Below are 25,693 nucleotides of genomic sequence, written 5' to 3'. Positions count from 1 at the left end.
AAGCGACATATTCGTGTCATTTATTTCATTTCGAATTGAAAAGACCATCGCTGCATTATTATTTATCTTTATCTATGAATAATTAGTTGTCCATACTGCAGGTATCTTTTAGTATATTTTCTTTAGGTCACAGGTGTTTCGTATGTCGTTAACCTTGGCATATTTTCGCATTTTTTTGAAGTGCATTTTATTTACAGATGCCGGTCTGTCTCGAAATTCTGCACATGCAGTCCACAAATGAAAGCGATCCCACAATAGTCGTGCATTGTCGATCTGACAAAGATAAGGACGAATTGTATGAAGCATCAAATGAGTCAATACCACGACTGTTGAACGTCAGGAGGTGTTGTCAAAAATATACAATTTTCGACGTGGCCACGAGAACTTGCGTGCCGTTGTCCGACGTCATCGGCGATGGGAATTATTCCGACACCAGCGAGTTCACATCTTTCATGCCAAACGTGACAAACACTGTGGATTTTTTTAGAGTCTCCAGAGGTTTGCCTAATTGTACGCCAGGAGCGATGGTCACCTACAAAGTCGGTCCTGAAGACATTAGATACAAGGATGGAACCTTACAGGTGAGTGCATACTCATCCCGCTAATCAATGTCGTGAAAGAGTCTATTTGTATGAGTGATTTATCATTTTTTTTTTTTTATGGTTTTAAAACCTGTGCGTGGTTCTCATATAAATCTCTATAGAAGCTGTGTACGATTTTCTAACATTTTTAGATATAATAGATTTTAGATTTAGAATTCAGGAATTATTCATTGTTTTAAATTGGATTTTTCATGAAGTATTTCGTAGAAAATGAAGCATCAATGGAACGAATTTCATCATTTACAGTAGCTCTAATTCTCAAAAATTTCTATGCTTAGACATTGTCTAAAATTTACACGATCTTGCAATAACACAAACATCCTGCGGCTGCATTAAACTAATCGAAGTGGAAGTGACGTAGGACCTATAGTTTCGAGGAAACGTTATTTAACGGTTAAATTTGGGGATTTATAACAAGTTACCTGAAATAATTTCAATATTCATATTGCTCAAACGTTAGTAGAAGAGAAACGGAGGCCGTATCCTTGAGAATTGCGTTCACATCTTTTACTATTCGTCATAAATTAATCGTAACTGGTTAAAATGAATGTCTGATGCGCGAATGAAGCGTCAGTTTACACGTCGCATTCATTCGTAGTTTCTTGGAAGAATACAATTTTATGTTATTATGTTATCATGCAATATAGTGAATTTTATGGCCTTATAAAATTGTTCAATATTTTGAGTTTTTCATAGCGATTCGTCTTGAAAAAATAAATGAAACATATAAAATAAATATTTTTCTACGAGCGTTCGTTTTCGAGCAAATTGATTTTGAAAATATTTGGGGGACACGAAAATATTGTACTCTATACCTTCGATTCATTTTTCCTCGATAAATCGCTTGCATTTGATTTGTAACACGTGTTTTGAGATAATGCTCTGTATTTTATCTTGTAAAAAAGTACAGTTAACGAGGTGCGCCAATTTACATCGAAACTCGTGTTAATTTCTCAGGAATATGATATATTTTACCACGCCTACCTCGCCTGGGACTAGTTTCTGATAAAAGTTATCGCACGGGCCGCAGAAAAAGCATTGATTATCTCGAAAAAGTTTCACCATACATTTAGTAAACTTAGCGCGACTATTTCTGGTACTAGTGTGAAAATAAATTCATCGGAAAATCTTGTAAACAAAGAGAAAAATTGTTTCTTCGCGAAAAAGCAAACAAACTCTGACGATACCAGGGTAATTTATCGAGTGCACGTTTATTTTCCGGACGCACCCTTTCGTGCAACTTTCGTGACTCTCGCATAATTTATGTCGGTCTTCCTCGTTCGTAAAAGGTGGTATTGTTATCAAATAGGGGTGTGTGTTCAATAATATTATTGTTTTACTATTTACTGCTAACTTTTCGAACTTGAATTCGGAATCATCGTCATCATTAACCTTGATTGATCTTCTACTTCATTTTTCATTTTTTAAATTACTTCAATTATTTTGCAGCACTGGTTACATTAACAAAACTGTTTATTGAATATTTCAAATCCTTATGTTGCTTGTACGGTATCTCGTAATTTCCATTTACCGGTATAAAACGTCGATAAGTATGCAAATGCATGCGACGTTTATATTAAGATGAACTTGACTGCTCCTAGTAAGGAATCTTGAAAATCATGGTTTAATAACAGTATAACTCCAGTTTCAAAGAGTCGAGTGCTGTTAAAGACAAATTATGCAAGCTGTTAGGAAAGTCCAGTACAGTTATCTGCTAATGTGGTTTTAATAGTTGGTTATATCTTCCCAAGGCTTCGATGATTTTTTGCTCGTTAGAGTACAGAGACTGTACAAATGATCCACTTACTGCAATGAAAATTTCTTCTTTGTATGAAAGCTCAATCGGTGACCCACCTTAAAATATAAAATACTCCTTGGTTTATTCGACTTGCTATATTTCTGTATGCTTAAAGCAGATAAACGAAAAATTATAATTTGAAATGAAGAAGTCAACGCAGTTCAGAAAAAGATGCATCTGCTGCAGAATCGAGGTGTTCTTGGCAGAAAATGCAAGGAAGAACAGGTTTGGTAATTGGTCCCCCTTGCATTGGCATGTTCATGTTTCCACGAGGCAGGATTTAGATTCACCTAAAAGTGGAAGAAAAGATAAAGTTTCCAAACGTATACAAAATTCTAAAAAATTCTTCCAAAATATGACAGAAAAATCAACCAAATAAATGAGTCAAGCGAACCTCGAAACCTAATAAAATCATATTTCATGTTTGATATGTGCTTCACCTAATCGCATCCCATAGACGAGACAGCGTAACGTTTTGATAGATTTGTGCGATATGCTTGGAATTTCCGTTTCTAGCGGCCGATGAGGTCATGCTAGCAGAGATCCGCGGGCCCGTTTGCAATAAACAAAGCTACTACGATCGCGTTAATCTCTTGCAACACGTGACGAGTCCGAACTTGTTTTCTTCTATCATTTTTTCTTCAACACGCTATTACAGGGGACACAACACGTTGTCTAACGCGAAAACACGCACCGCGACTATGGTTATTTGGATTAGCTGACTTTAATTCTTGGGAAGTGGTAGTGCATGTGGCCGTTCCTTCTTTTGCTAGTTTCTCTCGACAGCAAGTGGACTTTACTTAACTAGTTCTTACTTGTTTCTTTAATTATGGGAACATGGAATCATTGACTTAGTATGTATTACACTATCGGTCATTAAAACCAAATTCTAGGACAATTCAAGATTCAGGTTATCGCGATGACCGCATAATTTCGATAACGTAGCCTTACGTCGTCTAATAGACTTTTAACGAATGTCTTCTCCTTTAATTCTTTCTCGGCGAAGAAAGAAAACGCGAAAGAAGATTTAATGGCGTAGCTCTTAGTCATCGTTCATATTTTATACGCTTTTAGTTACTTTAAAGGTTCGAGTAGCTTCGGTTATGTCTTTTCACTTTATTTGCTACTTCATACCTAATTGACCTAATTCATACATCTCATTGCTTCTTCTTCCGGCTACACGGTATAACGTATAACTTGGAGAGCATTCGAAACTTTGTGTATTTAAAATTATTCCATTAATGTTTGATTACTCAACCTCTTCCACGAAATTTAACGATCGAATAATTTCAGTCTTCCATGTGCATTCAAAAGGCAGACTAGACTTCGCTGCACGTTTTCATTAATATAGATACTCGCTTAACAAGCCATTACGTAAATTAGTTGCGACGGTTAGTTTACGACGTGCTCTCCTATTAACACCTGAAAAACTATGTTTGGAATCTGTTTCATAAATTACGGGCAAACGAGAGACGCAAGTAAATGTAAGGTTTACAGTTTCGAAACAATATAGAACACCTTCCTGTAGTAATAACGATTCGTTAAACATCTTGTTTCTCAAAATTGTCGAGAAAATTCAATACGTCTCGAACGCGAAATAAAGAGTTTTGGGTGAACAGAAATATTTTAAAATTCGAATAGCGATATTCAAATAAAAATATTCCTGTTTATTCACAGTTTTCGAATACCTACGCAATATTCTAATATTAAATTATTCGACAAAACGCAGTACCAGGATTGGAGATCTCACCCTTGAGTTAGGCTCTCGTTTGGACTTCTTTCGCTCCGAAAATAAAATTCTGGCTACGTGCCTGATCACCGCTCACCCCATGGCGTCGAACGTGTTGAAGTGTCTGCACTTTTTCAGACGAGTCTTCTTATTCGCTACTTCACGATACGTGAAACGCGACAGAATTTAATAAACGAACTAACTGATAATACTAACCCTAATAATAAAGACACGAAGAATACAAAGGAGATCTCAGCTTTACAACATGTCTAGTAAATTTAACATAATTATGTAAAACGCCCTCATTCCATTAAACTGAATCAGAGAACTGGAGTAATCAAGCTGATGACAATCAGAATCTAATGATCACTGCTCCGCGTCTTCGATAGAAATCGATTTCCTAATCTTCCGATTCGTGTCGCGGCAATATCCAGATTCCAATTTTCGATTTCAAATCACTCAAATTTACCCCCGTACCTATGGTACTCCACGGTCGTTCGCCGCGGTGAAAAGTAGCGCACCAATCAAACTGCCGCCCACTATAATATCATCCACCCACTGTGTTCCCCTCTGGCGGTGTGTAATCCACACGCGGTTAAACATTCGCGGTGTCCTTTTTCTATCGATAGTACGAGATATTGCGGCAACAATGCGCGTGATATCGGTCGTATTCATCGCACCTTCCTCCACCGCAGTGCTTTATCGGCCCTGTTGTAATAAATATCGACGTTTCCTTTTTTTTTGTCTTCGACGTGCACGGAATTTGGAACATTCATGGATTCGGTGAATCGATACGATTCATTTGATGTTAACATAATCGATGCAACACTGCAAAGTTTTTAGTCAAACTTCAATTAGCACACAGCTACCGCTTGGTACACTGGAAACAATTAAACTCCAAGTCAATGAGTTCAATCACTCAGTTTCCTTTACAATCACTTTAGCGTCTCGAGAGCAGGCTGGCTCGATTAACTGAGCAATTAGGCTCCGGTTACAAAGTTGTTGAAATTACCCCTTGTCTGTTTCCTAATATCCCTAAGATAAACATATATAAATCAAAGCTTCGATATCGAAGTTAATTAATATACATAGTTCCAAGTGGGCCCTGTCACTTACTACATTAATTTGTTTGTCGTTACCATAGGATCCATTACTGATTTTTATATTAATCTTCCCTCATCTTGCACTTCCTCCTCTCCTAACGCATTCCTTTACCCACCCCCACCTCAAGTGCACGTATAAATATCCCTTTTAATTTCGAATTAGTGACAATCGAAACACAAGCATCCCAGAATTCTGTCCGATTAAATCCTCGATCCGTTAAACGTAGGATTAACCGTAATGACATTTTTCCGAAACCCCGTAACTCGTACGTTTCCCTCCAGCTGCGTGACACGCGCGGGATTAAACATTCGCGGTGTCCCCGGCTGTCGATATTACGAGATATCGCGGCAACGATACGCGCGATACAGGTCGAATTCGTCGCGTTTCTCCCGTACCGGGATTGTTTTTATCGGTTCTATTGTAATAAATATCGACGATTCCTTTTTCGGCGTGACTCTCGCGCGAGTCGAGCGGGTCGCAGGGGTGGTGGACGATGGTACAAAGTGGTGCGGGGCTTTATTCTGGCCGGCAAAAGGATGCAGCATGGTAAATAAATCCGATTCATCGCCAGAGAATCTACGGGGCGTGGTGGTAGCACACATCGGTGTGCGATGGCGTACGAACGGTGCGCCGCTGGTGAAATCAAGGACCGCATTGCGGAGGGTGTCGGGTAGAACGGTCTTTGGTTTCAATCGAGCGTGCCCTTGCAGCTCGATGCAGATAACTGTAACGTGGTCGTTCTAATAACGCCTTTTGCTACCTCGTCAACGAAGCCTCCTCGGCGGTGTCAATTTTTCCATTTTTCTTTCTCACTGTATACACAATTCCCTCTACCTTCACCGCTCTCTTTTCCCCAAGAGTCAGAATGCTGGATCGTTGTTTACCAATTTAATATTTGTTAGAAATCCCACGACTCCCTAATTGCTCCTCCGTGTCGTTGGTAGTTCATCCATTAAAGACTCTCATTAGCTTAGTGGCGCCTTATCCAAGCTAGATGATGATACATCTTTGCCCAAGTTTGAAATTTCAACGACAAACATATTATTCTAACGAGTAACAATGCACCTGAAAGTTCATTAGTTTCATCGATATTATACACCCAGTCTTAGAGGGTTTAATTTTGTCCTCATTCCAAGCGTTCTCTAAATTAATTAGCTATTGTGTCGTAAACGGTAAGCTTGGAGCGGTACTTACTAAGAATTCACATAGATGCATGCAAATTCGTGTTTCCAATTGTACCGAGAAATATCATGCTTATAACGCGGATATCGTTAGTACGATAGAAAATCTTTTGCCTCTCTAGTTTGTACATTTCATCTCTAGGGAATCGATTTGATGCGTGAGGATTACAACTACCTGATAGACGTGCGTGATAGGGATTAATTAGACCCTACGATTCCTCCTTTGACTGCAAGCTTCCTCAAATTATAGTGGATGACTTCGTTAGTCACGTGCCAAGGTACTCGCGAGAGAGATTCTGGATTTCGGATTAAAATCGTTGCAGGATATCAGTGTCTCAATTACTAATTGCTTCCAGGAGTTGAATCTTACATGTTATGTGAATAGTTTCGCATAGGAGGAATCTGTATTTCCGAATTATAATTCAGAATGTTTTTTGAGAAGGCAGGAGACATTTTCCATTTCGTTCCATTCTCGTTCTCGTCGAGACATTTTTATTTCGATATATTGACATAAACCATTCTATTTTTATTTCATTGCATTTTATTTCAATATATTCATACATCGTATTTCTGCCTAACAGCATATTTACATATTTCACTATTTCCTATCTAGCAATTTTAGTGTTGTATAATCTCACAGGAAGACGTGCTGCCTTACGTAAAGTCGCGTAAATACATTTATTTTTGTCAGACGATTAGATTTTTCCAATATTGCTCGAATGTTATTGAGATATTCAATGAATATGTTTTATCCAATCCAATTAATTTTCTTTTTCAAATGTGAAATCCTCTGTTCGATTCTTGACATTCAAAGTGTTGGTTTAATTTCCTCGAATGTCATTGAAAATAAGTCCTCGTCGAACTTTTGTATCCACTTTACTTCATCCTCGTTATTACCATTAACACCCTTCCGCAGTCCAGGTAACCCAAAGTACGGTCACATTTTAATGTAATAGATATTTATCAACGCGAGAAAAAAATTTGTTGCATATTCCGGATACCGTGATACATATTAAAAGATATATGCAAATTTAAATTCGAATCCGTTCACACGAAGTAGAGAAAAATGTGGATGCAGATTTCAGACGTTTCACACAAATTACAACCTCACAAAACGAGAAGGGAACATAATTAGATTAAAAAGTTTGCAAAGAACAGTGTGTACACAGTGTGACAAAATTTAAAATTTCTATATTACTGAAGATGATTTCAACCAGTCCAAACGTCTGAATAAAATAAGAATTTCTGTACAATACTTAAGAGGATAACGTTGAAGTTCATTTAGTTCTCAAGACTTCCCACACAAAATTTTTAAAGAAATAACTTTCAGCCGCAAGTATCCTAACAAAAGAAAGCGTAAATGTTGCACAGTAATCTTTCCACGGGGAATTCTCAAGGAAAGTGCTAAAAGAAAATCCACCCGCGATTTACGAGGCCATTCTGTGAGTATTAGACAAATCTCATGACCCTGGTGACATTTGCACTATGCCACATTCTCCGGTCCCTCTATCTTTCGTACCGTTAACAGACAAATCCTATTTCCGGGGGATATGGTGTTCCGCTCGTTATCTTGGCATCAATGGACGCCATTCTACGGACCACGTTTCTCGATCATTCACCTGCGACGCTTGTGAAATAATGACACGGGCGACGAGCTACGTGTCGACAGGTATGATGGAACGGCTCGATAATAGGTTTCGAAGCTGAACACATCATCAAGTAAACGTGAAAGAAATTTCACGGTCACTTGGACGTTTCTATGGACATAACCGTTCCCATCCGTGAAACACGAGTGCTCGAACATACTTTAGAAAAAATTCCACACGATCTACGAGACGATAGTGAAATCGACGCAGTTGGTTCTTAACCATGAACGTTTTTTGCAAAAGAACAGCTAGGGGGAGGATGTTTTAGTTCAAACAGATTACCGTATCTCTCTTTAGGATGTCTTCTAGTTTAGTCCGCCATCGAATTTTTTAAAATTAGCCCCTCCATATATTTGTAATATTATGTATCGAATACAGAATATATAAAAAAAAAAAAAAAATAATATAGAGCAAAAACCCAGAATAGTACCATCTGTTCCAACTGGTACCGTATGAAAAAAATAAAACTCAGTAGCAACGATTTTCAGAGTGTTTAATAATTCATATCTTATCTTCTTCTCAAACGTTAATCCCGCGAACGTATTTAACTTTGGATCAATGTAAAAATCGCGTATGATTTGTAGAAAAGGAACAAACCTGTTTCACTATCAACGATTTTCAGAGTATTTAATAATCCGTATCTAGACTCCTCGGAATATTTAAGGTAGGATTAATTCACGAATTCCTACGGAGGATTAATTCCTTCCTGATATTTCATTTTACGAAAGCTGATGGTATCTCGGTCGAGCAGACCTTCGAAAGAATTCGCAGACTTCGCGGGACTTGGAACATTCCTTGGAACGTCAAAACAATTCAAACTTCCCCAAGACTTGTCCCAGATCGTCGACCGTAAATTTTTGATGATTCGATTCCATCGACAGTGCGAAATGTCCGAATCTAATCTTTCAAGTCCGTACTGTCGATTCACCTATATGTAGATAAATGTGAACAAAATTTTCATTTAGATAAAACATCTCGCGTAAGGAATTATGTGAAAATTGTACATTCATCGTAGGAAACGTAACTCCAAATCAGTGAACAAAATTTGCAGGTGATGTTACCGTCATCGGCAAACAGCTGGAACGAGTGGTTCCCCATCACGGAGGAGAACGGCTGTCTAGAGTTGACGAAGGATTCTCAAATAAAACGTCAACTCGCGGTTCGTGTTTGCAGGAACTTGGAATTCTGTCAGAGCAACAGCTGCGTAAGGAAATGTTGTCCAGAGAATGGGTTGTATGCGTTATATGGTAGAAAATACGGTTGCGACGTAACCGACCCGGCCAAGGCTTCATCGGGATTTTACAGAACGGTTTCGAATCTTACGAGTGGGACGTGGGAGGACACAGGTGAGTCTCAGGATTGAACACCTAATACGGAATAATATAACGTAATACAGCTTTATAGAACATAATATTGGATACTACCTGTTTTCAATCCTGTTGGCTGAGTTTGTCGAGTTCACCTTGCACGTATTTTTCTTTAATTTTTAATAATTTGTGTCTTCGTATTTGCGTGTTTGTCTCAAAGGAAATGGACTGCTGGTCGGCTCAGTGTGCAAAAAGGGTAGGTACATGCTGAAAGCGTTCGAAATACAAAACCTGACGCAAACAGGATACCTGCAGCAAGTTGTCGAGTCTCCACCACACCCACACAGCGACTACTGCTTGGAGATGCTGAACGAAACCGTGATAGCTGTAATGTGCTTCCCGGACGAAGCATACGATGAAGAAGTCAATAAAGTCAAGTGAGTCGATTTCTATAATTCCCAGAATTTGTGAATATAATGCATTTTTTAAATTCTTTCTTAATTGGACAAGTGTAACTTTTCAAAGGCGATAGTATATTTTTTGGATTCACCTGCTGAATCTTGTTTCGTAATTGAATTTTTGCTGCGAACCTGAAACTACACAGAAAGTATAGCGAAGTTTTCAGCGATAGTTTCAGCATCGTTCTCTTTCTTTAATTTTAGAACTTTTACCAGCAGTCCTTGTCATTAAAAAGTGAAACGTAATCATTTCGTTTTCCTCAAATCGTAACACGTACAGGTCGTGCTATAATTATCTTGCTTATTTATTTCTTCTTTTTCAGCTCTGTAAGCGTTTCACGTTCCATTAACTTCTGCCCGCTATTAAAAAGAGAGCGTCGTACTCGTTACGTAAGCTTAAAAATTATGTTTGTTGATCCTTGTGCACCAGCCACTGTGAAAGAGTTATTTAGACATTTAACTTTCGGAATGAAATTCTTTAGTTCTCAAAAGTGAGGGGACAGATTACAACCCTCCCACCCCCCGCCCCTGTACCTTTTCACCCCTACGGAGGTTTCTGCAGTCCAATTACTTATTATTTTCCTTTTTGCCAACGGACATGGGATCGTTTCACGCAACAAAAGTCGTCACACGAACTCTTTTGTGCATCCTCGCGAGAAAAGCGCAATGAGTGCTCGAGTGCTCGCGGGATATATGCAAGCTCGACGAGCCATCGTCGTGATAGAAAATCCTCATCGATTATTAGCCACGGCTCCCATTGAAACGTCGATAAAAGGGAATAAAAAGAAGAACCGTATCCAATTTGAAGCCGTCCGGCTTTGCCGCATCTTCCGCGGGCATCAATCCGCGTGTTTGAAACTTTTAAGCCGATGAATGGCCGCCATTTATTGCCCCCGAACCGGTTTGTTTGACTTCGCAAAGTTTAAACAAGTAAAGCCAGTCGAGCTTCAAGAGATCCAATTGAAGCACTGCCTGAAACTTTCGTATTCGTCGACCTCTGTTCCTCTCCATGCGCGAAGCGTCGGCGTCCGTGAGTCATTCTGGTACAAATTCTATATTCCGTTTCTAACACGCCATATTTATCGATCGTCAAATAACGCGGTTAGAAATAAGATATTCGTAAATAAAGCGGGGAAGAAAGTGATTTCTATTGAAAAAATCACTGTATCGACAAACTCTAAAGCTAATACAGACCACCGGTGTTAGCATTAGAAATACGATACTTGTTTATGTCAACACACAATCGTTGGAAACGTCGTGGTAAAAGAAAAACTATTAATATCGACATAATCTATGATTCATGATCACATTAATATTCAAAGCTCAGGAAACAAACATAAGTATTACGATAAACACCAAAAACTAATAAATGTAGATATTAGCATTACAAACTGTGGCGCTTGTTTAGCTCGGCATACGTATAGAGTCGGAATTACTATGGACAGTACTGTATACCGTACCTGTATCAATGCCAAATGGCCAAGTTGTTTGCCAGTGGTGCGGACAATGTGTACACTTGTGCATTTCCAAGCAGAAGAATAAACAACAATGGCGAAAGTCCATCTGTCTGATGAATGTAAAATGGGCCATTGACCAGGACAAGTCGTAAAGAAATGGTTGCACATTCTTTCGTGTATTCATCTCTAGTGGTGTATATCTTTTTTGATTATTTTCTACGATTTTTCAAGCTGGGTGCATCCACCTTTCACGCAACGGCCATTTCCATTTTACGATTCGAAACCAGTGGAGTCGCATCAAGCGATTCTTGCACTTGATTTTATAGGACAATTTATTATTCGAGTGTTTGCATTTACAAAATGGATTTCTTCATTTTCAATAGGAATTCATTATTAATGTAATCGTATAATGGAAAATTTTACTTGCAAAAGCTGATAAATAATTATTCAAAAAAAAAAAGTATCTACATTTTTCTACAGAGATAATTATTTAATATTTGCAACGTGTGGATGTGGATGAATATTATTTTGTGTTTTACTTGAAATATGACCGAACGTAACTAGCATTCTTCCAAAAGTTTAATACAAATATCTTCTTCAGTTTTGCCAACAGTAACTCCAGTACAATTTTGCTCCTCCCTTACATCAATTTCCGCAAGCCTTATTAAAGAAATTAGTCGGGTCGAATCAACGGGGATGGACGAAGCCGTTTCGCGACCACGGAATTCTCCCTTAACTTCGACACAAATAAAGATCAACCGATGTTCATGAGGTTGTTAATGCCGGGAGGACACGGCAATAGCCGGAATGAGTCGATTTATATTCGGAGTCCGTGATAATGAGAATACTTACGTGCAGACACGATTCCCTTTGTAGCGAGGACGTTTCTCGCGCTCGCCTCCACTTAGGAGCACCGAGATAAAGTTCATTTCGCTGGGGGAAATTTCGCGTTTCCAACGTTCTCCAAGGAAGTCGAAGTAATTCGTTTTATCAGGGCTGCCGCTTCTTCTTCAAAACCACGTACACTCAACGCTCGACGCCGAGATTTATTAGAGAAACGTGAATTAATGGCGGGAGTCTCCCTTAATTAGCAGACCGCAATGAGCGATGAACTAAATGAAGTTGTTTCGTCGAGAATCGAAGCGTTTCCTGTTTTCTTCGCTCGGTTAACAATATTTTCAGAATACTTTTTGTCCTAGGGAATGCTTCTGAAGGGAATGCTTCGGAAATAAATACTGTGCAAATTTATTCAAAGAATTGATAAACGTTACAAAAATTGTAGAATTCGTAGAATAAGCTTACGAAAGAGGACACATAATGGGGTCGACAACGTTATTTATTATCAATAAACTCGCGCGATGTCTATTTTCATTCATGGATAACCTTCTTTTATTTTCGTTCAACGATTCACATAAATTCTTCAATACCAGCGAGGCATTCTTTTGTTTTTTTTATCACATATCGAGGGAAAAAAATCAGTTATTTCTTACTGATAAAACAAGAGTATTTGACAAGGTTCATGCACTTAAGCAAAAATTATTAATTAATTTTTGTATATTTTACATACATATATTTTTTATATTCCCTTCCCTATTAGTGTACGCTATAAATGCGTAAAATCCACGGTTTAATTATTATAGATTAATATACGTAGTGTTAATGTAGAGCACTGCACGTTAAATGGATGTTGTACCAGTATTAAATGGATCGTTTTCTTTACTGATTTCAGGATCACAGTTACCAGCATCCTGACGATAGTAAGTTGCGTGTTCTTGCTGTTGACATTGTTGGTGTACATTTGCCTACCTACGCTGCAAAATCTTCATGGAAAAACGTTGATGTGCCATTCTGCGAGTCTCCTAATGTCTTACATTTGTCTTGCCATAATGCCTTGGGTGACACCGTTCCGGAGCCCCGAAAACAGCATCGCAACCACATATTGTGCTGTGCTGGGTACGTTATCGCAACATTAATGTACACTCTTTGCAATTAATTATAAATTCCTGCTGCACTATTTCTTACGATTTTCTTAGCGTCAATATAGCTAATACTTACTATTATCATATATATAATTACATTATATATTTAATTCTTCATTAATTCTTATTTAATAACTCGTCGAGTTGTTTATTAGCGAAACGAAAATGAAACATCGGTGGTTAAAATTAGTCGTTAAATGTAATACGATCTAACTGGCTATTCGTGTTTTATAACTATAAATATACACCGTGGACAGTCCATCGTTTCAGGCTGCACTCGATTACGTTCCAACGAATCATCTCCATGAGTTATTTCCAGACGTCTCACGTTTTATACATATCATTTCCAGACGTTCAAGGATACGTCATATTTTAACTTGACGTCGAAATGAAAGTCACGTCAAATTCGGTGTATCGGAAACAAATTTCTCGTTATAGCGTTCGGCTGTGAAATATCAATTGGACAATTATTTTTATTCGTACATATACGTCAATTTCTGCGAAACTTTCAATTTTATTTTCGCTAAATTTTGGGATTTCCAGACTTGCGAATATTAATATCGTATTTTCTATTTTTCCATGGATGGGTTTTTTTTTTATATTACACAATATAGGTACGAATATCACTCTTGTGTGCAAAGAAACAGTTTCTTAACGCTGCTTGACAAACTTAATAAAAATAGAAGATTGTACTAAAATAGATTAAAACACCAACATTGATTTAATTTTAATTGCACCTCTAATTGTACGTCAAAAATTTAAATTCTACACGCGGTTGGTAGACGAAATCCTGTCTTTGATTTCAGGATACCTCATGTGCTTCTTTTTCCTGTCAGCTTTCTCTTGGCTGAACATCATGTGCTTCGATATATGGCGGACATTCGGGTAAGATATTTTTAATGACATAAATTTTCTTGCCTCGCGCAAAACATTCAAGCGTCGTTTTTCCCTGCCCCATCTTCGCTATCTATCTCTCAAACTTAAATCTACGGAATTATTGCGACAGAAAGTTTGTCGTAAAGTGAAGGTAGTCGATTCGAAATTGAGCGAAATAGAAAGGAAATTGGATATAAAGTGGCTCAAGTACGCGGTGATTAATGCGAGAGAAATCGATTCCATCAATGGCAGACAAGATCAGGGTGGGATCTTTATCTAAAAGTTTTCGAAGAATTATGCGGGGAGTGCTTTACACGTTGCAATTTTTCAAGTGTCGTCGGCGTAATAGATTACCAGAGTGATAGAGCTTCCAGGTATATATACTTGCAAACCTAATTTATTACCCTGTGGAGTCTCGCGAATTGCATGGAGTCTTGCAAATTCCTCGTGTCGAATAGTATAGTACAATACGTACTTAATAGAAACGAAACAATTATTTCTTTCTCAACAATTAAATTTTTTTTAATTTACATTTACAAATTTTTCACGAACTGCATGGGTCCTCTGCTTGGAAACGAACAGTATTTCGGCACAGAAATGTGTAATGCAAAACGATACGAGCGACAGGTTCATAAAACGAACCTACTTAATAATCCAGTGCCAACAGTAGGGTAGTTAATCAATGTAATTTGAAATACGTACGCGTAATACTTCAAGAGCGGCTTTACGATGAATTCCTAACGAATTCAGTTTCACCACAAGGGTATTAGCGGGCCTGGTACCGTTCGTATTACGAGAGATATACGAACTTTCACCCCTAATTCCAGCGTATCGTCGTTCTCCATGCTAACAACAATAATCCGGGCCCTGTTTTCCAAGCGCGACGCTTGATATGTTTACCAGTATTCAATTCCGAAATTGCGCCGAGCGCTGCTAAAACTATGATAAAGTGTCAACGGGGATCGGTCGCGCGATTTGACTGCGTGGTCCCCTTGTAAACTTTGTAAACGAGGTAAACGGATTTCCGATTTCTAGCGGATCACCGTTTGCGTTCCCAGCTCAAAGATTGAAACTCGCTGGAAGCTCGCTGGTACACACACCGTGTTTACCTCTTGGTGATAAATATCTTCTGAGACGGTTTCAACGGGGTCAAAGTAAGACTGGAGTCGGGAATCGCGAAATTGCATTAGAGACTTATTTATTTTTCAATCTTCATAGACGGGCGGTGGCGCGATCCAAAGTACTGTAACGAAGACAAATTTTGAGAAATTGATTATTAGTTCGATTTCGCGTGAAACGATCCGGACGTAAGTGAATACATTGACGACGAATTATATAGGCATGTTAATACCATCGTTTTCAGATTTTTAATTTAAGAGAAGCACTAAAAAACCCTTGTCATCGAAGATTTAATAACGTGGTATCGCTACAATTGTAACCGATGTAATTGGTGACCCATTCCGTCGAGTTCACAGTCAATCCAATAGACTGCAGATAAAAGTGCGTTTTCGAAATGAGCCCGTATCCCGCAGTCCGTGTATTTTCTGCGTGTTTTCCTGTTTGGCAAACGTCTACCGGTGAAATGTTTCGTGTTATTTATTATCATTCTATATTCATCGCATTATTCTTCAAATTGTTGAAGATTGTGATTCAGGATACTAATGAAATAACAATTGAAAGAAACCTTGTTGGCAATTCGAGTGAAATTATATAAATAGATTGGCAGACGTTTACGTATTGTTATATAAAGTCTATGACCTACGTCAACGTGTTCTGAGAATAATACAGGTTATGCACAAGAGCAGAAAATTATTGTACAAGAAACAACGAACACAAACATTTGGTGTACAGGGTGTTCGATGTACCAGACGTTTTTTCGTAAAATACAAGAAAACGGAATATTTAAATAAAGTTAAATTCTACTAATTCTACTTGTCCTTACAAGTACTTTAACACCGCAAAACGATTATCGTACACGTTATTCTATAAGTGTTCAGTTTATTACGCGTTAATCAATCATAAATATTGAAATTGCTTGCACGTCGATGTAGGTCGCAACCTCGTTTCCCTACCTTCTTTATTCCCTCAACATTAGGCACTTGAAATACAGATGTACAAATTTTAATTATCGAACAGCGGGGTCAGTGTTTCGCAGCCTCTTGAATCGCCTGCATTGAAATTCTGCATACAAGAACGGCACACGCGATGAATTCCGAATTTTCAGCGAATTTAAGAACCGACAAAGAATTCCTTGTATTGACATTTTTATGCGCTGCGATTCATTTTGTCGAACTGCTTTGCCTGCTTTAATCGCCGATCCACGCGTTTATTGCTAAATCTTTGATAACTCGTGAAATCTGCATTTTGGGAATAATTGAATTTGGTTTTATTTGGAGAGGTTGAAGATTTTCAGGGTTTCTTTGTTCAAATAGAAATCTGTAGATGATTGTGTTAACATTTATAGGGTGTTTCGTTTAAAGAGGAATATTTTAAAACAATTACACGCTACTTTGTTCAATTGCTATATATTTAAAATTCGTTATCTCGATTTAACATCCAATTCTGGTTTGATCGATATGCGATTGTCCAGCGCACGATCGTGATCCATAGATGGTTGTGGCACGCTATGCCTCTCATCTCTAACGTGCCGTGGGAGTTTGTGTTTCTAAGACGCTATTCTAACTGCTGGCTTTGTAAATATGCGGAGAAAATAGATCTACGCAAACGTGGAATCGTCGCGCTGACGTTCTTTGCTTTTCTTGTTGGCCTTCGAGAAATCATTTCGTTGGAATGCTCTACACCAATATGGCACCCATAATTTCTTTCAATGTTTTACTTCATGGGTATTTATAATTAACTCTGGAATGAAAGTCTACGAGACTGCTAAGATTAGATAAGTAGAAGATTCGGTATACCACATAGTGTAATCATCGCTATTAGTGAATGGCTGCTGGGAGTCTTGTATACAATCGTTCATTGATACTTTGACTTATTTGTTTTCTTGTACAGGCCATCGAATATATTACCCCTCGTGCAGGATAATCGCTATATTGATCTCATGAATCACCTGAACTCGTTGGTGGATTCATTTGCATGAACCATCCATAATTCTTCCTTCTATCTCGTTAATTTATGGCTATTTACAAGTAACTCTGCAACGAAAGCGTAGGGGATGATAAATTTTGGTAATCTGAACAGAGGAGGTTAGGTAAATGGAGAATTCAATGAGCGAACCTGCTGTTGAGATCCTTGCGTATGATCTTTCAAAAATCGTCATATCTTTGAAATTTTCTAAAAATAAAAAAATTTTCGAGCCTCCATAATTGCAACCGATCCCTTCCAGATTATCGTGTACCAAGCTTCACGAGAAGTTTAGTTCCACCATTTCGGCGTAAACATAAACCCGATATGTTCATTCGGAATCCAGATTCACGGTAGTCGAAATCGATTGCTTTTTATTGCCAATCGAGAGCGAAATAACAACAACTGCGACGTGTCATTTATTTAGTCAATTTAATCGAATATTCGCGACGAGCTCATCAACGCAAATTGCTTCAGGTTCGAAGCGTCGAGCAACAAGCGTCGCGTGGAATACACGAACGATTAATAATTAATTAAGCGTTTCACCATTCGTGAATGGAATGGCGTATGGAAAAGATTCTTCTCTTGATATTCACTCGAAATTGTCTTTCTATAAACGTGACTCAATCATGGATAAATGCTTAGGTTTGTCCAGATCAAATGCTTATAATTTACAATTCATGTTTTTATGTGATATATTTTATACAAAAACAGGAAACTATTGTTTATTCCATAGTACCAGAAGTAAGAAGGAAATAATATTTCTTTAGAAATTTTCCTTTGAGAATATTTAGTGGAGGCGATGAATACTTGCATCTCCTATTTCATTAGTGTTGGCGATTTATTAATTATTTTGATCACTGTATTAGGAATGAGAGTTGCAATTTATTGTAACTGAATTGCGGTAAACAATTTCTGCCTGTTCTTCTCCTGCGTGAAAGGAACGCATACAAAATTGAAATTGCGTAACGGATCGTGATAATTTCAAGGTTGTGCATGACGATCAACGTTACGTAGATCTAGGAATGATAAAAAGTAGGAATGGAAATACCACTAGTTGTAATTGTTACTTTAGTTTCCGCATCGTATATTATTTCATTTGATTTTTAATTATTACGTAATTTTTCGTTTTGATTAAATGTTTACACTGTGATTGGATCCAAGATAATTGATTTCTACTTGTGTTTTTCATTTCCTGGATAAGATAGGAAAAGAAAGATTGTTTGCAATTCATGCCAACAGCATGTCACAACGACTCGATTCCTTGTACAGTTAAGGCTGGTGTGCAATTATCTGTAATTTGTATTCGATTATGAGCATATGGGGAATTTCTGTCGTTAATAAAACAGCACGAACAGACCCCTGTTTACAAGAAATTACTACTTTGCCAATAGAGTGGAGTTATACTCGTCGTAAATAAACCATATCTCTATGCAATAAATTGAAATTCACTTTGTATTTCTTTTTCTAAAATAATAGGGCAAACATAATAATACGTAATCTACAAAAGAATTCCTCTTTTTTTCTCAGGAGTCTGCGTGGAAATTTCGGCAGAGGACGATCCCACGGCAAACGATTCCTGTTGTATTGTTTGTACGCGTGGGGCTTGGCGTTGTTAATCACCGGTTTCGCCATTCTGACCGATCAGATGCATCTCCTGCCAACAAATTTCACGCCGTATTTTGGTACAACGAAATGCTGGTTCACAAGTAAGTTATCGAACGGAAACGATAAGCTTTCGCGATCCGCCATACATTGGACGTTCGCGTCGTCCGTTATGTTTATTTGAAGAATCGGTTAAAAAGAGCAAAAATTCCACGAGCTATCGGCTCGTCCGTGGCTCGACCAACCGTGCCTCAATTTATTCGGATATCCGCGGTCTGGATGTTTCGATTCAACGTTACACGGGATTTATTTTAATGCATTTGTTATTGAAACTCATTGGCAGATTTTTAACGGCCAGATTTACACGAGGGAGCACAAATTTCTACACAAAAGCGTTCAAACGTTCGGATTCCATTTCAGGGAGACGATTTGTATTTATTATAGATTTGATATTTGAATTTTTAGTTAATTGTGTTAGGCTGATGGTTTGAAATAGGTTGAAGTATATTAATGATCCCGTTTAATTTAATAGAAGGATAGAAGGGACGAGTTTTTATTTTATTTTATTTTGGTCATTAGGGGAGAGTATATTTAATTTATGGTTTGTTGGTTACGAAGAGTCATCGGATTATTTATTATTATTTTAAATGATTGATGAAGTTTCAGACTCTATTTCACAAGACTACAATAAAATTGAAACGTGCCGCTTCTTGTGTGTTTTATAATTACCAGTTTCGATTAACTTTGTTCACCACTGTCTCATTAGCATGCCTTATCGACGCGAGAAACTTCGACTTCGATTATTAGCAATGTCAGGTATCATGATGGCTCGATAATTAAAGAGTTTTTCTAAGTGATTTAAAAATCATCCAGGTAAGACAGGATCGCGCAGATTATTCTCAAGTTTCATTAAACTTTTACGTTTTCTCGACCGACTTTGCAACTCTGTGACAATCAATTAAATACTTGAAGATTCATCGAACGAGATGCGACGGTTCCTAACGATCCTTTCAAAACTTGATGCTTAAACGAATTACCAATCATATTACCAGATTTCGCCGGATTTAATTAGCGAAGTAGAAGAGGCTCGAAACATTGTTACGAGTGTATAATTGTCCACTTGGATACGTTATCAAATTTGATAGTGATATCTTGACCCGACACACTGCTGACCTGACTCGAGTGCTGACTATTTGCTCTCGACTAATTGCGCGGGTTATTTTTACCAAAAGTTTGAAATTGTTTCACAAATTAAATCATTTGATAATGAATTAAAATTTGTATTTGAATTATAATCGTTGAACCTCAAATAATTCACGGCACTGCCAAACGTAAAAAAATAAAATAAAATAAAGGACAGAGGAGATTAAAGATTCTCGTGCTCGAGTAACCATTGCTTTGATGTTTCAAACGTCCACTCGAGCATATAATAAATTGCAAACATTTTCTTTATTCCCCTTGGGTGAAGATAAATTTCGCATCTCAATGAAGAAAGTCGTGCATTGAAATGCGAGATATTTACGTAAACTTCTGCCTTTTGCTTTACGAATCGCGAGTATTTTCCTTTCTGCGTCTTTCCTCTTGGGTGTCTTCAAATTTCTGAAATTAAAGCGATATAATACAAGAATCCCATTAAAAGAACAACCTGATGGCTCCCTAAGGATTCTTCCCTCTGGTAAAAGCACAAATTGCTACCGCAGATTTCGCGCTTTTTCGAGATCAAATATTGAATTAATGTGCGAAAGCGCGCATATTAATTCAATATTTCCCTTGCCACAGGATTGTCACGACCGTCATTCTTCGAAGAAAATTCGTTCCTGCGATAAAGAATACCGCTGAATTGCGAGACATTTTTTCTAGTGAATACCATTTTCTTTATCTTATTTGTGGAATATTCTTTTAATGAAAGTCGAGGGTAAAATATTTATTTCTATTCTTCCGTTCTATTCTTTGATAGAGTATATATATTTTTTACTATTTTACTCCAAATCACAGACAAATCCATGCTTTTGCTAAACTTCTAATCAATGTAATCAATATATAATTATATGCGCAAAAGGAAAAGTTAAGGGTTGCATATAATTTGCCGAGAATTAATTCCCAAAGAAGACTTTCCTTTGGCGCGAATTGACAGTCCCTTTAAAGCAAGATCCGTATTGCCTGTCATCGATTATGGTTGATTCACTCGGAGGCGTTCACGTTACAGCTCAGCCATGGATGTACGGTGAACTGATTTTCTTCAGAGGACCAGTCGCGATTCAACTGATATCCAACGTGGTGTTCTTCATTCTCACGGCAGAGCACTGTAGCAAGGTGAAAGCTGAGATAAGAAGGGTCGCCGACCCGTCGGATCCCAGGAGCAAACGATTTCACGCTGACAAAACTAAGTGAGTCCATCCACTGTCCCTTAAACATGAAAGCTAAGTGAAACCCCACGGTCACAAGAATATCTTTGATGCGAAATAAACCCATGAAATTCCATTTTATAGTCTGTGGAATCTCGTTTCCATCACTTCTCATGCTTATGCACATAATCGTATCTTTTCTGGGAATTTATGCTATTACAACTAATGCCAGTCTGCGTATAATGTTCAGTGTAGAAAAAGTGTAGAAAGTATAGAGTCATTATAGAAAGCGGTGACTGTACTTTTAGATCGGTTATTTATTCATGAAAATTTAAACGGTTTATCGCTTCATTAAAAATCTCGACAAAAATTCAACAAACATATTCCTATTTTTATGGTATTTTCTGTTATTAATTCAGGTTGGTGATGAACGTGAAATTATTCATCGTGATGGGGATTACGTGGATCGCAGAGATACTGTCCTCCATAATGAACCAGTACACCAGTGTAAGCTGGAAGGAAGCAGTGTTCTATGGGAGCGACGCGATAAACTGTCTGCAGGGTGTGCTGATATTCATTTTGTTCGTGTTGAAGCCACGGGTTTACCAGGCGTTGAAGAAACGGCTGGGGTTCGGCCAGACGAAGAAAAACTCCAGTCAGGGAACCTCCACGCTCCAGGATCCCTTCAAAGTGAAAAAGAGCGCCAGCAACAGCACCCTGACGTCCAGTTGCGCGATCAGCGTGGCGCCTTGACAAAAGCAAGTGGTTCGCCCGTTTCCGGAAACAATTTCTTGAGTTCCCGGGTCTAGGTCAAGAACGAGGTCTCGCGAAAGCGATAAACTACTTTTTTTTACTTTTTAATACCTTGCTCCTGTTTTATAGATTTTTTTTCTTAGCGTTACCGTTCGTTGTTTCTTTTTGTACCTTGCACTTTCCGAGATTTTTGCGATTATAGTTAAGGAACAACGAATTTCTTTGACAACGAATGATATTTTGGCTTTGAGTGTCCTGGAGTGATATCAATCGTAAGATAGCTGTAATTATGAATGGATGTTCTATATGCATGAGCCAGATGGAAAACTGGTGAGTTGTGTTAGTGTATTTTGTTTATCCTGTAGTGGAGTGTAGTGTTTTTAATTGCGTGAATGGATTATAGTAACTATCACTGATTGTACTTGCCATAGTATACTATTATAATTGTATTCAAATCGAACTCGTGACCTGTCATGTAGCTAGCAGTACTGCTTTTAATCGTGTGGATGGATTCTAAGAGTAATCTTGTCTGGAAATTCTCACTTTTATAATATTAACTAAACGAAACTCGTGATCTGACATATAGTTACCAGAACTAATTTTTGATTATATGAAATATGTGGATTATATGAATTTTTAGAATAATCTTGCCCCTATAATGTTATCTGATATAACTGATATTCTATTTTATAGTATTGTTGTTAGTTGTATGGATGGACCCTATAATCTTCAACATTCTTGTCATTATATACCATTGTAATATTATCCAAGTAAAAGTTTTTCAATGTCTTGTACTTAAATAATTGTTAAAATCATATTTAAAAATTCTTGTTATTACATGCTACTTTATTATTGTCCGAAGTAATTGTACGACATATTGTCTTATAATGAAATGATATTGTTTCTAATTGTATGGATTCCAAAAGTTATGTCTAAACATTTTTGTCATTATTGTAACATTATTCGCATTAAACTTCTGTATAGTCTATAGTAATCTGTATAGTAATAGTCATTAACCCTTTGATTTAAGAAATTCATACAAATTTGTTTCCATCGGGTTCTTCAATTGCTGAGAGTGTAATTTCCTTCCTGTATCAATCAAAAGTTTAAAAAGTATTTACGCAAAGTAATCGCGCTCGTTTCGAAAGGACGAATTAAAAATTCGCCGGTAGTCATACCATTTTCCTGAAGCCGCTTTGTCGTGGCCGCTTTTAATGGCAATCTGATGAAATGTTCACAGTGTGGTAGTTTAACCAACGAGAATTTCGTGTTTCGTTCGCCATCAGCGACGGAAATTCGCGTGAATATTTCAGAAAAACCGGCGCGGGTCGAAAACAGCAGTGAAGTAGAAGAACAGGACTCTTTGCCGCGTACAGCCTCCTTCATTCTCGCCTAGCGAGCATTCAAATTTTAAACGCCTCCGCTGCGATTCGCGCGGAAGATGCTTAACAAGTTGAACGCTCGCAAAACTCGATTAAAAATTAATGAATATTTGTGAAACTGTCGGACGTCGATTTCGACGAAAAACGCGAATAAATGAAGGGTATCCGTTTCGTCTTCGTTGTCAGTAGGTTATTAACGTCTTTGATTTAATCATCCTCAAAGCTTGGAGAAAATATGTAGGATTCTATGAATTTCTATGAAATATAATCGTCTAATAAAAATATAATGAAAAGTTAGTTGTTTATTTGGACATGAATTTAAGCTTAAACCATGAATTTTAATTCAAATACAAATACATAGTACCATCGACATTATAAAATTTATGTTCCGTTCTTTTCACATCAGCAATGGCAGCATTGACAGTCAAGGAAAAACCTGAAGAATTCAGGTTAGAAGTTCAGAGTGCGATGCGTTCCTCTAAATCGGAACAAAGAGCAGCGCCAGAAAATCTGCTTTAAAATCGGCCTTAAATCACGCGGAAGCGCGATAAACGGTTTTTCGAAAGCTTTATATCCGTCTCGCGGCATCCGAGGAAACGTTGTGTCGATTATTTGTACTCCAAGGGAAAATAATCTCGAAATACGAGACTTGACGTTTCGCATACATCGCGAGAATCACGAGAAACCTACGTAGAATCGCAAGATTTCATGAAAATTCCGCATCACCCTGTCGTATCGCGTAATTTTCTTTGTTAAAACTACGTTTTCTTGGTTACCATTATTGTTAAAAATATTCGAAATTAATGATTTAGTACCTCTCAGATATACAGTGTCTACAACTTGATGAATAGCTCCTTATAAATGAAAATAATAATCGAAAGCATAAGCTAATTCAATCGTTGTACATTGAACGAAATTGACCTGGACCGTTTTGGAGTACGAATAGAGATTTTCGCACACGCAGCCTGGGGCTTAAGTCACTGCGGTTTAATTGGCGAGAAGCGAAAATAAATATTGACGTTTGAGATATCGGCAAAGCTGCCCCTGAGAATTAATATGCATTACACCGAGTTTAATGCATTATTGATCAATCTTCCTTTAAGCGAATATTGACAGTTACGTCGGAATGCAATCGCAAAGGGCGTCATTCTTCGACGGTGTTTAATTTGTTACCGATAGCTTCTTGGCAAATGGCGTCACGACTGGCATCGAGGAAATTGCCTTTAATTAGCCGTTAGTTAGTGGAACATTCTTATTAACCGAAGAACGTGATAAATAAAAAAACTAATTAAAGTACAGACAGTACCACTTAAAGTTTTCAGTTGAATCAATTTCAACAATTCCCTAATCCGCAAAGATTCTTCTGTTTACCTCTTCGACACGACGTCGTTGGTTCGATACGTAATTTTATACCAAGCAATAATCGGAGTTACTAAATTAATTTTCGTCCATTTCGCATCGAATTATATGCTTCCAGCGATAATTGTTTTGCGAGCCAGACGAACGGAGCTTCTCGACGTTTCCGGGAAACGGCGCGCGGCGTCCCTTTCGGATTTCGCGAAGACAAAATCGAGAGCTTGCAGGCTTTCGTTCGCGCGTGTAAGCCGATGATGCCGTTGGTAGGATCCGTAAGCTTATTACGTTGCTCATCGTTAGTGCTCGGAACTAGAGAGCTTTTGTAATCGGCACTGAGAGACGTTCCTCGTCAGAAAAGTTCACTCGATTCTCCGTGTGTTGGAAACGCCTCGTGTTCCTCGACGAAGTCAACTCGAAGAGGCAAGATTTTCCGTAAAGTACGTCGAGGTAGCAAAGTTACCCTCTGTTGTTCCGATTAGAAGGTAATGAATTATTAAATTAATTACCTTTGTACATTTGATGAATTGCTCCCGAGTCTGTCTCTTTTTGGATTTGAATATGAAGGCAGTGTTGACGCCACAGGCGTGGAAAATTCTCACCTAAATAAACATTAAGGTAGTAATCATTTTTAATCATTTTTCTAGAATTTGAAATTAAAATGGGATCGTGTCTATTTCAATATTTAATACCTTGAGCAAACAAAGAAAAGATTAAATTCGTTCTTAAAATAACTTTAAAAATAATGATATAAGAGTAACGTTACTAAAAATTATAGAACTAATAAAAGACATAGAATTATAACTCCATCCTAATTTTTTTTTAATACTATACATTTTTCTTATTTCTAGAACGAAGCACCACCAGTCCCACCTTCTTCGATTTTATACGAAGAATCGGTATTACATCTTCTGTTTTATTGCCTTCATTTTTCTTCCTATACCCAAAGACTTCCGCGCCGGTTACCGGTTCGAAGATTCGCAGTTTCGAAAAGTCGGCTTTCCCCCTCACTAATTTTCCTGTTTCTTTGCGGCTGC

The 25,693-nt window shown here is 37.8% G+C and overlaps 1 protein-coding gene across 4 annotated transcripts in view; it reads left to right on the top strand.

Annotated features, from left to right (window-relative positions):
• The window catches only part of LOC128891431 (G-protein coupled receptor Mth2), a 29,290-nt gene extending 6,375 nt beyond the window's left edge, over window positions 1–22,915 (top strand). For all 4 annotated transcript variants that reach the window (XM_054150905.1, XM_054150904.1, XM_054150902.1 and 1 more), the window contains 8 exons: window positions 198–581; window positions 9,112–9,406; window positions 9,588–9,804; window positions 13,012–13,235; window positions 14,068–14,146; window positions 18,749–18,927; window positions 21,030–21,210; window positions 21,588–22,915. In XM_054150905.1, the coding sequence (XP_054006880.1) occupies window positions 198–581; window positions 9,112–9,406; window positions 9,588–9,804; window positions 13,012–13,235; window positions 14,068–14,146; window positions 18,749–18,927; window positions 21,030–21,210; window positions 21,588–21,921 (1,893 nt within the window). In that variant the 3' untranslated portion in view covers window positions 21,922–22,915. The remainder of the gene's footprint in view (window positions 1–197; window positions 582–9,111; window positions 9,407–9,587; window positions 9,805–13,011; window positions 13,236–14,067; window positions 14,147–18,748; window positions 18,928–21,029; window positions 21,211–21,587) is intronic.
• The last annotated feature ends 2,778 nt before the right edge of the window (window positions 22,916–25,693 follow it).

This window comes from Hylaeus anthracinus, unplaced genomic scaffold, assembly GCF_026225885.1.
Source record: "Hylaeus anthracinus isolate JK02 unplaced genomic scaffold, UHH_iyHylAnth1.0_haploid 12001, whole genome shotgun sequence".
Taxonomy (NCBI): domain Eukaryota; kingdom Metazoa; phylum Arthropoda; class Insecta; order Hymenoptera; family Colletidae; genus Hylaeus; species Hylaeus anthracinus.
This window is presented reverse-complemented; position numbering and strand designations above follow the sequence as displayed.